Source organism: Peromyscus maniculatus, chromosome 2 (assembly GCF_049852395.1).
Source record: "Peromyscus maniculatus bairdii isolate BWxNUB_F1_BW_parent chromosome 2, HU_Pman_BW_mat_3.1, whole genome shotgun sequence".
NCBI classification, from domain to species: Eukaryota; Metazoa; Chordata; class Mammalia; order Rodentia; family Cricetidae; genus Peromyscus; species Peromyscus maniculatus.
In genome coordinates this window covers 141,552,702-141,566,948 of record NC_134853.1, presented here as the reverse complement: position 1 = coordinate 141,566,948, position 14,247 = coordinate 141,552,702, and the positions used below count along the sequence as shown (strand labels likewise).

General features: G+C 53.3%; 1 protein-coding gene across 1 annotated transcript in view; it reads left to right on the top strand.

The window, feature by feature from the left end:
* Window positions 1-2,887: 2,887 nt before the first annotated feature.
* Window positions 2,888-14,247, top strand: part of Bmp8a (bone morphogenetic protein 8a) — a 31,307-nt gene continuing 19,947 nt past the window's right edge. The window contains exon 1 of the mRNA XM_076564988.1: window positions 2,888-3,460. Coding sequence (XP_076421103.1) covers window positions 3,136-3,460 — 325 coding nt within the window. The 5' untranslated portion in view covers window positions 2,888-3,135. The remainder of the gene's footprint in view (window positions 3,461-14,247) is intronic.

Here is a 14,247-nt window from a genome sequence, read left to right as displayed (position 1 = left end):
CTGCATCCTGGGTGGTGGTTCTTGGGTGGCTGGCTAAACCCTGCTTCTGTTTACAAGAATGTGAAGCACTGTGGTAAGTAGGTGGCTAGCTCCTAAACTGAGAAGAATGGCCTCCCCACCCCACCCCCCAAAACCAGTCCCATGCTGGTAGCCTAGAATGCAACCTGAGAATTCTAGGTGGGGTGGAAGGTTCCTGGTGGTATCGTGTGGAGTCTGGTGCAGAGGGTACCCAGAGTCCAGACGGGATGGGGGGGCGCTGTGTGCAGGAGACTCAAGAGCTCCTGAACAAAAATTATATAGAGAACATCTTACTACCTTCTTCAGTCATCAAGACAATCACGAGAATCATTATCAGTCTCCTCCCCTATCACTATATCTGTCTCCAGCTTCAGCCCCTGACTGGTCTCCCTCCCACCACAGTCCAGCTCTAACCTCAGTGTGGCAGTTTTAAAGGCTCCTTGGCAGCATCGTCCTGAGAAGTCCAGCATTTCCCCCCTTTTCTTTTCTTTCCATCCTTGTCCTCCTCCTCCTTGCTCTGTTTGTTTTTGTTTGAGACGAGGTCTAACTATGTAGCTATGAAGCCAGCCCTGGCCTTCTGGAACTATGTGAACTATTCTGGCCTTGAATTTGCAGCAATCTTCCTGCTCCTCCAGTCATTCATTGTCTTCATGGGGGCTTTGAAACAGTATGGAGATCGACCTGTTGGATGAAAGACAGACTGTGGATGATTACCTGAAGAATTTAGTTGATGATACTTGAAACTTGAAACAAGGCTATAGGGATGGCTCGTCATTTAAGAGCACTTCACTGCTCTCACAGAGGACCTGGGTTCAGTTCCCAGAGCATCGGGTGGCTCACAACAGGCTAGAACTCCAGTTCCAGGGGATCCACCGCCCTCTTCTGACCTCAGAGAAGACACTTGTACACAGGAAGTGCACACATTTAAGAAAAAGCAAACTTTTGAAAGATCACCTCACCATATTTTGGTGACCATTATACATTTATTTGGATTTTTATTTTGAATCCACACTGGAGAATCCATAACGGGCCCAAATGCAGGGCCCTTTATGGTCTCCCTCCTGGAAGCCCCGCCAGCAGCCACCCTTCACTTCCAGCTCTTCAGTTAACCTCTGTATGCTTCAGTTTTCCCATCTGTTAAAAAAATAAGCCGGGCAGTGGTGGCGCATGCCTTTAATCCCAGCACTCGGGAGGCAGAGGCAGGCGGATCTCTGTGAGTTCGAGGCCAGCCTGGACTACCAAGTGAGTCCCAGGAAAGGTGCAAAGCTACACAGAGAAACCCTGTCTCAAAAAAACAAAATAATAATAATAATAATAATAATAATAATATTTTTCGGGACACAATAGCACATGCTTTAATCCCAGAGGCAAGGATAGGCAGGCATATCTCTATGAGTTTGAGGCAAGCCTGGTCTACATGGCAAGTTCCAGGTCAGCCAAGGATACATAGTAAGAATCTGACGAAAGAAAGGAAGAAAAAAAGAAGGGAGGGAGGGAGGGAGGAAGGAAGGAAGAAAGAGAAAGAAAGAAAGGAAGGAAGGAAGAAAAAGAAGAAAAGAAAGAAAGAAAGAAAGAAAGAAAGAAAGAAAGAAAGAAGGAAGAAGAAAGAAAGAAAGAAAGAAAGAAAGAAAGAAAGAAAGAAAGAAAGAAAGAAAGAAAGAAAGAAAGAAAGAAAGAAAGAAAGAAAGAAAGAAAGAGAAAGAAAAAGAAAAGACTGCTTGACAGTGGTGGCCCACGCCTTTAATCCCAGCACTCGGGAGGCAGAAGCAGGCCGATGGATCTCTGTGAGTTCAAGGTCAGCCTGGTCTACAAAGTGAGTTCCAGGACAGTCAGAGCTGTTACACAGAGGAAACTCTGTCTCGAAAAACCAAGAAAAGAAGAGAAGGAAGGGAGGGAGGGAGGGAGGGAAGGAGGGAAGGAGGGAGGGAAGAAAATGGAAGGAAAGGGGAGAGAGAGAGAGAGAGAGAGAGAGAGAGAGAGAGAGAGAGAGAGAGAGAGAGAGAGAGAGAGAGAGAGAGAGAGAGCTGTGTGCCCCATAATGGTGTATGAGCGAACACTAAGAATAGGCTGGAAACGCTGCTACCGCTGACACTCCCAACCTGACACAGTCATTCCATCTGCTGGGTACTTTCCTCCCACTGACTTCCGCCTTTCTTGGTCAGTTCCTTTCAGCTTGGTCTAGGTGCTATTTGAGCCGCGCCGGAACCTTTACGACCCAGAGTCAATGCTGTGGCAGCAGCCATGGGAGGCGGGAATGCAGAAAGAGGTGTAAGTCAAGGAGTTTTCCCGGGGTCCCTTTCTTGCAAGCTGCTGGAGGTTGTCACAAATGAAGAATTAAGCAAAGGTGGCCCCTCTTTCGGGGGGCTCCCAGAGTCCATCCCGTGTTGGGTCAGCAACGGGATCCACCCGGTGGAGAAGGCGCCTGGCACCCGAGGACTGTGCAACGGAATGTGCCCCACCCTCGCGGCACGGCTGGCATCAGCCCAGCCCAGACGGCCGAACTATGTCTGGACTCCATCTATGTCGCTGTGTCGAGGAGAAGGGCGACGCTGCGGATCCCACCGTTCCCCGGGGACTCAGGAACCCACCCGGCCTAGGGCACAGGTGCATGCTTCAGAGACCCCGAGGTCTCCGCGCGGAGCCCAGCGTGCGCCCCGCCATCTGGATGGGGACCCAGGACACCCTTGAAGGCCTTTCCCCAGTCGGCCCGTTACTTATCTCAGGGTCGCACCAGGCGCTCCCACCGCTCGGTGCAGCCGTAGCTGCGTGTAGACACCGGGCGGGAGTCGGTCCGCGCTCGGGCCCGCCCCCTACCCCCCATTGGTTGGCCCGGGCAGGGGCGGGGCCGAGAAGGCGCTCGCCTGTCTGCGAGGCCACAGGAGGTCCCGCTCCGGACACTGGCGGGTCCGCGCCGCGGGAGCCCAAGTTGCTCTGCGGGACCTAGGGACCCACGGGCTCAGCGACCGCCCGCTGATCGCGTGGTGCGCGGCCGCTGCAGAGCTGCCCGCGACAGGTGCGAACTCAGGGGATCCGCTGGGCCGTCCGGTCCTCGCTGTCGGGGCGTCGCGCCCGGGCCCGGCCGGCTGCCGGTGGATGCGCGTCCGCTGAGCGTCCGAGATGGCCGTGCGTCCTGGGCCACTCTGGCTGCTGGGCCTGGCTCTGTGCGCTCTGGGCGGCGGCCACGGCCTGCGTCCCCCACACACCTGTCCCCAGCGTCGCCTGGGAGCGCGCGAGCGCCGAGACATGCAGCGAGAGATCCTGGCGGTGCTCGGGCTGCCTGGGCGGCCCCGACCCCGTGTGCCACCTGCTGCCTCCCGGCAGCCAGCGTCCGCGCCGCTCTTCATGCTGGACCTGTACCACGCCATGGCCGATGACGACGACGGCGGGCCCCCTCAGCCTCACTTGGGCCGTGCCGACCTGGTCATGAGCTTCGTCAATATGGGTGAGTGCGAGGGCCCCTGGTGGCAGCAGTCGCCATGCGGAGTGGGCATAGCCGCCTATCTGCGGATAATGTCCTCAGGTAGTGCCCCCTGGGAGCCAAGGTGCAGCAGCAGCACGGGGAAGAGGCGATTATAGGGGTCAGGGCTGGAAGGTCTGAGGGCTAGCGCGAGTTCCCAGGACCTTTGCCCGCCAAGGTACCCAGGAGTGGGAATCTGGTGATGCCCAGGTCTCCTAGGCCCAGGTCGCGGTTGGTCCTGGGAAGACTGATGAGTAAACAGAGACCGTGATGCTGTCATTGTGATAAACGCAGCCCAGAAGAGAGGGACAAAGTTCATCGTGGAAACCTGTGGTCATATCATCAAAGTGACCAGAGCTGACCCATACGCCCTGACGGCAGGTTCTTTCTGGGCAGCAGGAAGCGGGTGGGTGGGGTGCACTGTCAAGAGGTGGAGTGGACGGACCCAAGCCATGACTGTAGTTCTGTGGGACTGGGCCCCAATATCTGGACCTTGGTCTGGCGTGGAGTGAGTGTTCAGGGCAGTGAATGGTCCAAGGGGCAGCTGTGAGTCCATTCTCCCAAAGTGTGGCTCTTCCTTTTCCCATGTATCTCTAGACCTCAGGGCCACCTTCTCCTACTAGTCTCTTATTTTTTAGTTTATGTGTATGGGTGTTTTGCTTGCATAGATGTCTATGCATCACATTCGTGCCTGCTGCTGGAAGAGGCTAGAAGAGGGCATCAGATCCCCTGGAACTGGAGTTACAGTTGTGAGCAGCCACGTGGGTGCTGGAAAATCAAACCCCCGTCCTCTGGAAGAGCAGCCAGTGCTCTTAACTCCTGAGCCGTCTCTCCAGCTACCTCCCCCACCTTTAAAAAAATATTTTCCTTTATGTATATAAGGTTTTACCTTCATATATGTATGTGTACCAAGTGCATGCAGTGCCTCATGGGGGCAGAAGAGGGCGTCAGATCCTCTGGGCCTGGAGTCAAAGATTATAGGAAGTCATGAGCAGCGGGTCCTCTTAACTGCTGAGCCATCTCTCCAGACCCAACCTCTAATAGTCTGAAAGGTACTTTTCCAGAATACCTTTTCATCGCAGTCGGTCAGGTCCTCACCTGTTTTGCTGACGCTTGTGGTGGGTCGGGGCCTGAGCGGACACTAGGCTGGGTCGGTCTGAGTACCAGGCCTTGAGCTGAGAGCAGGGAGAGGACCTTGCCGTGGTCACCAGCCCCTGCACAGCCTAACTTGTCCTTCTTGCAGCCGGGTAAACAGCCACGGTCTCTACGCCCATTGCCCAGGGATGGGAGGGAGACACAGAGAGGCAGTGGCCGCCCTGAAATAGCTCTGCATCCAGAGCTCAGGCTGGTGGTATTTCCTCCAAGATGCTTTTGATAGGGCATGGGCAGAGGAACTCGGGGGACTGGACAGCACGGGGGGTGTCCTCAGCCACTTGTCTTCCTCCCAGAAGGCAGGAAGGGAGGGCAGCCAAGCCTCTGTTTCCCATCCAGAGCTGGTGGTAGCTGAGGTAGGGTAGAGCAGAGCCCAGCAGAAAGGCAGCTTTAGCTGATATAGCCCAGCTCCAAGGAGGGATCTAGATACGGCCTTTCTGCTCAGAGGGCAGGGTGGGGATTTAGGACAGACCACATGTGAGGCTGTAACTGCCTCTCAGTCCTTAGGACAAGCTGACCCAGGGCTTAGGACTAAGAACTAAGGATAGAGTTGCCCAAGAATGTCCCCAGAGGAGCTGCCGATCAGAATGAATCACCAGCCCATGTTCTGCACCCCGCCCCCATCCTCGGTCAAAACCTGAAGAGCTCTGGTGGGAGCTGGTGCTGTACACAGAGGAGGGCCTGCTGCTGCTGCTGCTGCTGCTGCTGCTGCTGCTGCTGCTGCTGCTGCTGCTGCTGCTGTGCAGCGTTAGGGGAGTCCCTTGTGTCTGAGCCTAACATATGTCCCTTTAAATGGGACTCCCTGGCCAGCACTCCAGAGGCAGAGGCTGGTGGATCTCTATGAGTTCCAGACAAGCCAGCCAGGGCTATAAAGTGAGACTCTGTCTGAAAATAGATGAATATATGGGACCCCTAGTGACCTGTCCTCAAGGTTATATGACTGACTGACAAATGAACAGGGGCAGAAAAGCAGCTTCCCTTCCCTTTGAGTGTGAACTGGGCCTGGCCACTGCCGTCCCCTCCCACCCCACCCCCAGTGTGAGCAGGAGCCAGGCCACTGCCGCCCTCAGCCCTGCCAGCTGCAGCCCAGCTTTGCAAGTAAAGCAATACAATCAATGTGGCTGCATGTGGTGAATCACGACTGTAAACCTAACACTCGGGAGGCTGAAGCAGGAGGATTGCCATGGTTTCAAGGCCAGCCTGGGCTCCACCATATATTTAAAGCCATCCAGACCATCAGAGTAACAGCAGACCTTATTGAAAGAAAGACGGCGAGAGAAGGAGAGATGGAAAGAAGGGAGGGAGGAAATTAGCCCCGTGTGCCTGTGTCTCGTGCACACTGAAACCTAGAAATAGTTTCTAAAAGCCAGCCAATGGCGGTGTGTCCTGTGTTTAGAAGAAATGTTAGCCTTTGACCTTTACATCCTTCCAGTTCTCGGTTGGTTGGGGCAACAGTACATGAACCTGTTTTTACCATCCCGTTTCATGGTCCCAGAGAAGATAAATAGCAGGACCAGGACACAGCATTAGGCCACATCCATCTAAACCCTGTTTCCCCCACACTCACTGACCCCCTCTCCCCACCCCCCAACCACCGCGTGTAGGATCTGTGGAGTTAACAACAGGTCTATGTTGAACACAGACTCACTGTGGGGTGACCCATCAGAGCATCATCGTTATTTTGATACACTGGCCACAGCAGTAAGCTCGCCCAACTAGAGTGGTTTTGTTGTTGTTGTTTTTTTTTTTTTTTTTTTTCAAGACAGAGTTTCATTATGTAGCTCTGGCTATCCTGGAATTCACTATGTAGACCAGGCTGGCCTTGAACTCACATAGATCTGCCTGCATCTCCCTCTCTCTCTCTCTTGAGTGCTGGGATTAAAGGCGTGCGCCACTATACCCATCTTAGAATGATTGCTTACCTGGTGATTACCAGGCCCCGTGTGTCAGGGCCCGGGAACCAGCATGCCACCGACAGCAGCAGCATCCCAGGGTGTCAATGGCTGTGACTCCGTGGAGCAGTGTGACAGCAGACTCCTGTCCCTGGTGTCCCTGAGCTAAGTTGGTACTCTCAGCACCAGACCCTAATCTTGTCCCCTCCCGCCCCACCCTCAGTCCCTGCTGGTCTCCGTCATCGGGTGCTCCCCTCGGTGGTCCTCTGTTTCTTGTCTGCCGTGACAGTATCAGAAAAGCAAGATGCCTCCCAGCCCTGACCCTCGGCTCTGTTTCATTGGCACCTGCTGGCCTCACTGCCCCATCCCTGGGCTGGGCAAGACCTTCCCAAGGGTGGAAGGGGGCAGGAAGGACCAGCTCTGCTCATGTCAGGGGACAGGCAGGCAGCTGTGTTCTGGATGGGGAAACTGAGGCACAAATAGCACCAACAGTCAGAGTCCAGGCAGGACCACATGGAGCCATCTGCACATGCATGGGCCCCTTTCCCAGCCCAGGAGCTTTTCTTCTGGGGCCTCAGATGGCGAGGCAGGGGCAGCAATGAACTGAGGGAATGAGAGACCAGGCCTTGGTCCCGCTCTGTCCCTGCCAGCCATGTGACTTTGAGGGTGATGCTTTCTCACCACTGACCTCAGGGTCATGTCCTTTGACCCTTTACCAGGGAATTCGGTCATTTCTTTACTCACTCCCTCATCCATTCATCCATTTCTTCCACAAGTAGGCAGGCAGTACCTACTATGTGCCAGGAGGCCTGGCTCTGGCTTAGTTGCTGGGGAAGTCACACTGAACAGGCGCTGCCTGTGTCCTTTCAGAGATGACCTTCCAGTGGGAGAGACCACATGTGTCATGAAGGTGGCTGTCAGGGGTGACATAGAGCCACCCCACCCCCAATTTGGAAACAGAGGACCTTGGGCTGGGTCAAGGGGCTCTTGACCTGGGGCTCACATGGAAAGAATTCACCTCTTTTTTTTGGGGGGGGGCGGGGGTTCGAGACAGGGTTTCTATCCTGGACTAGCTCTGTAGACCAGGCTGATTTCAAACTCACAGAGATCCACCTGCTTCTGCCTCCTGAGTGCTGGGATTACAGGCGTGCACTGCCACCACCGCCCGGCAAGAGTTCCCCTCTTGACTACTCTCACTGTGGTTGGCCTTTCCCAGCTTCCCTCTCTGAGCCTCAGTTTCCCCCTCTGTGAAATGGAGCTGTTGGTCTTTAAGGGGCTTCCAGTGCTGACTGAGATGATAGCAGTGCTGACCACATGGCCAGACCTCCACACCCGTTCCTGCACTTGCATTCAAAGTACTGCCTCAGGAGAGTGAGGCTCAGAGGAGGCTGGTGATATTCCCAGGGCCACACAGCAATTCGTCTGCATCCTGTGCTTATGCCCTCCTTACAGCTGCCATTCACAGAAGTTTCACAGGCTCATTACATAAAATTCAGACCATCCACAATCAGATAATGAGTTCCCCTGGGAATCCTGCTTCTACCAGCCAGTCCCCCTGGGCAACTGCCATGATTCCTATCACCAAAGTCTCCCCAAGCCTGTTTCTAAGCTTCATAGAAATGGGATCATGCAGTATGACCACCCCAGTGTATGGTCTATTAACCCACTCCATGAAGTTCCGAGAATCACCTGCATTCTTGTTTCCATCATTCTTAACTTCTGAGTTGCATGAATGGTCCACCGATGATCCTTGTTCATTTTATTCTGATTAATGGAGATTTGGTTCTTTTGGGAGGGTTTTGAATAAAGCTGTTCTATGTCTGTAGTTCCAGGTAGTCAGGAGCCAGAGGCTGGAGCATTTTGAGTTCAAAGCCAGACTGGGAAACTTACTGAGGCCCTGTCCCAAAGGAAGGAAGGAAGGAAAGAAGGCAGGAAGGAAGGAAGGAAGGAAGGAAGGAAGGAAGGAAGGAAGGAAGGAAGGAAGGAAGGAAGGAAGGAAGGAAGGGAGAAAACAATGACTGGAGAGGTGGCTTAGGGTCCAGACAGCTTGCTGCTGTCCCAGAAGACCTGGTTTGGTTCTCAGCACCCACGTCAGACGGCTCACAACCCCGTTACTCCAGCTCTACGGGGATCTAATTCCCTCCGGCCTCTGTGAGCACCTGCACTCAAGTGCACGGACCCACAGACAGACAGACAGACATGCACACGCGCAGTTACAAGAATAAAAGTAAATTGTTTTGAAAAGGAAAAGAAAAAGAGATGAGGGATACAGCTCAGAGGTGGAGCCCTCGCCTCGTGTGTGTTAGGCCCCGAGTCTACTTCCCTGTACCAAAAAAAGCATATCCCCGTTCTCATCCACTGTGTGTGTGTGTGTGTGTGTGTGCGTGCTCGCGCGCGTGTGAGCACAGCCTGGACGTCAGATTCAGGGCCTTTCCCTTCCTAAGCAAATGCCCTCACCACTGAGCTTCACCCACACCCACCCACCTCCATTTTTAGAGATTAGATAAGAAACTCCACTCCTTTAAAAAAGAGGTGGGCAAGATTTCCATACACCTGACCTAGCTCAGCTCTTCCATCCTTGACAGGCAAGCTCCCCGTGATCAGGTCCCAGCCTGCAAGGCACATCTCCTGGGGTGCTTGGCTTTCTTTGCCTGAGTTGGGGTCACAGATCGCCCCCTTTTGTCCTTGTCCTTGGGAAACAACCTGGAAATGACCCGAATGGGACTCTCCGTGGCTCTCACCCCACCATGTGCCACGGCCCCCGTGGACAGGTGCTCAGGGCAGACTGGCAGAGGGGAGGGAGACACCCAGTAGGAGCCAGGGAGCACTGAGAGCTGCATGGGATGGGATAGGAGCCCGCCATCCCCATGTCTGTGATGCCAGCAGTGAGCACATCTGAGCATCTCCTCACACCCCCAGTGCCATGGGACCCAGCAGGACAAAGGTGGTTTCAACGGGCAGTCCAGGGTCCTTGTGGACAAAACCTCCATCCCAACCTGCCACCTGTTGAACTCCAGGGCCACTCATTTCATATGGCCGAGTCGTATCATACGACCCTGAGCTCATCTATGACATCAATGGAGCGCTGCCTCAGTTTCCCTGCCTCTGAACCCCAACCCTGAAGACCTTCTCAGTTCTGACTCAAACTGTATCTACACACCCTGCCTAATGATGGGGGTCTCTCCAAAAGTGAGTCATGGGATAGGGAAATAAGCAAGCATGTGTCATCATGACCACATCTTTCTAGAACATTCCCACAGTTCAGTTCTTCTTTGAGTTTCTTCTGGAGGAATCGCACCCTTGCTCACATCTCCTGGGAATTATTTTTTACCTCGGCAGGCTTGATGTGGTGGCCTGTGCGGGTGTTCCCTTTTAATTTGGGATCTGGAGCCAGCTGAGGACTGGACCAGTAATTATGTGTGCAGTGCCGTTTATGGAAACGACCTGTGAAAAAAGTCAGTGCGGAGACTCAGCTGAAAATACCCCAGGATTGAGCCTGGGTCTCGCCACAGCACTGAGGCTCCTGGTGGGAGACATTCCTTCAGGTGCAGAATGCACAGGTCACCAGCCCCAGGGCCCCACCCTCCTTTGAGGTCCTGCATGAGCCCAGGAGCCCAGGGTCTTGTAAGACTGGTGTGGGGCTCTCAGCCTTTGGTACCAGCAGCATAGGGCAGCCATGCCCGGCCCCGCCTCCTCAGGGCCTGGGAATCTGTCCCCACCCTCAAAGGCCCCACCAGGGAAGGAGGCAAATCTCACAGCAAGTGCAGACACCAGTGGCCTCTGATGGAGACTCGCTGTGACGTGGCTGTCGCTCAGACCAGCAGTAGCACCCCAGCCCCAGGAGCTGTGAGTGATGGACACTGAGCCAGTGTCCTGGGGAAGAACAGAAGGTCACTCTCTCTGTCCCTGGAACACAGTGGCTTGATGAACAGGCTGCTGCCATCCATCCATCCACCAGCCATGTTCAGTTACTGCCCTAGAGAGCTCACCATCGAGAGCGGACGCACCCCACTGACACGAGGGGACAGAAGACAGCCTGGTGTGAAAGGAGTCGAGGAAGTTGAGGAGGCTCTTCAGCTGGGCTGAGGAAAAAGAAAATGTATCAGGCAAGAGAGAGCAACCTAGGAAAACAAGCTCGAGGAGACTGGGATGTGGGGTTGGTCTCAGCCGGAAGGCACAAGGAGGCAGCTTTCGGGGGTAGGGGGTAGGGTGGGGGCCTAAGACAGAGAGGAGGGTAACTCTCCCATGGGCCCTGAGGGACTAGTGAGAAGGCCCCATTCCCGGGCCAGCCACTCTGAGCAGAGGAGGGTGGCTTCTGGGGTGTTTCTTCTGGTCAGGAGCAGGACAGATTTAGGTTGTCTGAGTGAATCTAACTTTGTCTAGGAGAAACATTTTGTGGGTGTCTTGCTGATCAACGCAAGGTTTGGCATGTGGAGGTCTAAGTCTGGCTGGATGGGCACAGGGCTCCAGATGCAGACGGGCAGGATGTGGACACTGCTGTGGCCGGAGAAGCCACCTCCTGCCCACAGTGGGCCTTCTCCCAAAGCGTGGCATCTGGAGCTGGTTTTATCGGGGTCTGGAGAAGGAGGCCAAGGGTGCTAGGGTTGTTTTCTCAAAGCCTCGGGCAGCTCAGTAAACTCGGCAAACTCGGCTTCCCTGTTGACAGCTTTGCAGAGGGCAGCCTGTAGGTCCCCATCCTGAGGGCCCCCCATCTCTCGGCTCTGTGGAGCTACCTGTCTAGAGTCCTTGCTGGAGACTCTATTTTCCTTTCGTGTGGAGTGTGTGTGTGTGTGTGTGTGTGTGTGTGTGTGTGTGTGTATGTGTGTGTGTGACATATGTAGGTCTGAGGTGAACACTGAGAACCTTCTCTGACCACTCTTCTCCTTAGGTGTTGACAGGGTCTCTCCCTGAACCCAGAGCTTGCCAATTCCAGCTCGTCTAGCTGGCCACCTTGCCCTGAGCATCGGCTGCAGGCGGCCATCGAGCTGCCTGGCTTTCGTGTGGATTGTGGGGATCTGCACTCCAGGCTTCCTTTTGCAGTGAGAGTGGTTTCACACTGAGCCCCCTCTTCCTCGACCCCATGGCTGGAAACTCTAGACATACATTGCTGCCCACGTGGCACGAGGCTTGCCTCTGAGTGCCATAGACTGTCACAGCAGCAGCAGCGATTGAACCGGATAGAATTCTTCCCAGGTCACAGGGTGGCTGGGATCACTGTGCTGAGTTATTTGAGGTAAGGAACAGAGTGTCTTGTGAATGGCCCGGCCTTTCCTGTTATTCTGTGGTCCTCTTGTGTACCTCAGCCCCTGCTGCTGGATTCCAGCCATGGCGGCTTCTTTAGGGTTCATACACACCGACGCTGTGTTTTTCAGGGTTTCTCTGCTAGGACAGCTCTTCCTTCACCTCTCTGAATGCTGGTTCTTTCTTTTCTGGTTTTTTTTTTTTTTTTTTTTTTTTTTGGTTTTTCGAGACAGGGTTTCTCTGTGTAGCTTTGCGCCTTTCCTGGAACTCACTTGGTAGCCCAGGCTGGCCTCGAACTCACAGAGATCCACCTGGCTCTGCCTCCCGAGTGCTGGGATTAAAGGCGTGCGCCACCACCGCCCGGCTTTCTTTTCTGGTTTTTTGTTTGTTTGTTTTGTTTTGAATTGGGGCTGGAGAAGTGGCTCAGCAGGTAAGAGCATGTGCTTCTCTTGTAGAGGACCTGAGTTCTATTCCCAGCACTCAAGTTGGGTTGATCAAAACCGCCCAACTCCAGGGGATCAGACACCCTCTTGTGGCATCCAAGCATGCCTGCGTTCATGTGCACATACTCCTCCCTCCAACTAAAAAGAAAAACAGATCTTTTTTAAAAATCGAAAATATTTTATTTATTTATTGTTGTGCGCATGTGTGCAGAGAAACCCTTGCCACGGTGTACATTTGGAGGCCGGAGGACAACTTCTGGTTGTTGATTCTCTTCTTCCACTGTGGGATCAAACTGTGACCGTTAGATTTGTGGAGGAAGTCAAGCCATCTCTCTGGCCTAGTTCTTTCTCTTTCTACAGTCTTGGCCCACCAGGTTTTAAAATAGAACATGGGTGGCTAGGGCCATCTGTAGACCGTGGTTCTCAGCAGGAACAATTTTGCCTCCCTAAGGATCTTAGGCAATGCCTAGTCAGTGTATGTTATTGCAGCTAGGGAGGGGAGAGGGTCCATGTGGGCATCTGACAGGAGATCAGGAATGCCGCTTCCAAGCCTACAGTACAGAGGATGGATGCATATAACAAAGAATATCTGCCCCAATGTCGGCAGTGCCGAGCGGAGGCGCCTGTGACAGGCAAGCAACGTCTCGTGCTGTTTAGTTGCTGAGTGTTAACCTATGTGGTGTTTTGCTCTGTGTGTGTGTGTGTGTGTGTGTATGAGTGGTATGTACATGCCTACATGTGTGTTTAGAGGTCAGGGGGACTGCCTTATGTATTGTTCCTCAGGTGTTCTCCTCCTTGTTTTTTTTTGTTGTTGTTGTTTGTTTGTTTTTGTTTTTTCGAGACAGGGTTTCTCTGTGTAGTTTTGGTGCCTGTCCTGGATCTCGCTCTGTAGACCAGGCTGGCCTCGAACTCACAGAGATCTGCCTGCCTCTGCCTCCCCAGTGCTGGGATTAAAGGCGGGCGCCACCACTGCCCGGCCGACTTGTTTGTTTTTTAAGACAGAGTCTCTCCCTGGCCTGGAACTCACCCATTAGGCCAGGCTGGCTGGTCAGGTAAAGCCGGGAGATCCGCCTGCCTCTGCCTCCCCAGTGCTGAGGTTAGAATCCCTTCTCACTGTGCTGGCTTGCTTTTGTTGTTTGTTGCTGCTGTTGTTTTGAGACGGAGTTTCTCTGTGTAGCCCTGGCTGTCCTAGAACTCACTCTGTAGACCAGGCTGACCCTCGAACTCACAGAGATCCGCCTGGCTCTGCCTCCCCAGTGCTGGAGTGTGCACCACCACACCTGGCTTTGTTTTTGTTTTAATGTGGAATTCAAACTCAGGGCCTCAGGCTTCTCTCGTTGTCCCTCTGGCCATTCTGAAGCCCTTTCAATGCTGGCTTCTGAGGACTCTTTTTTTTTTTAATATTTGGGTTTTTTGGTTTTTTTTTTTCTTTTCTTCTCAGTCCCGGAACTCACTCTGTAGACCAGGCTGGCCTTGAACTTACAGAGATCCACCTGCCTCTGCCTCCCGAGTGCTGGGATCACCTGAGGCCAGAAGAGAGCATCAGACCTCCTAGACCTGGAGCAACAGTTATTAGTTGCCAACTGCATGCTGGGAACTGAACATAGGCTCTCTGCAAAAGCAGCCAGTGCGCTAACTGCTGAGCCACCTCTCCAGTCCCTCTATTTTGTTCTTACTCTTTCACTAGGAATGGATAGTCAAACTGCTCTGGTTTAAAGTCATGCCCCGATAATTCTCCTCATTATAGCTCAGCCACCAACTTAGTATACAGTTAGTTCAATTGCCATGCTTTGAATTTTGCTAGATTTGCTCTTTATTTTTGTATTTGAATTGGTGTTTGTTTCGTGTTTTGTGACATCTTTACAAAATGTTCAAAGCAAGGAGCCTTGCAAGTGATCTGACTCCCTTTTCCATGCCCTGTACTCTGTCTCTGTCCCCTTTCACCACTCAAAAGTAGTAATTTTTTTTCATTTGTGGCTTAGCTCCCTATTTAAAATATAGAGTTATAGAGCTGGGCCAGTAACTCAGTGGTTAGGGTCATTTG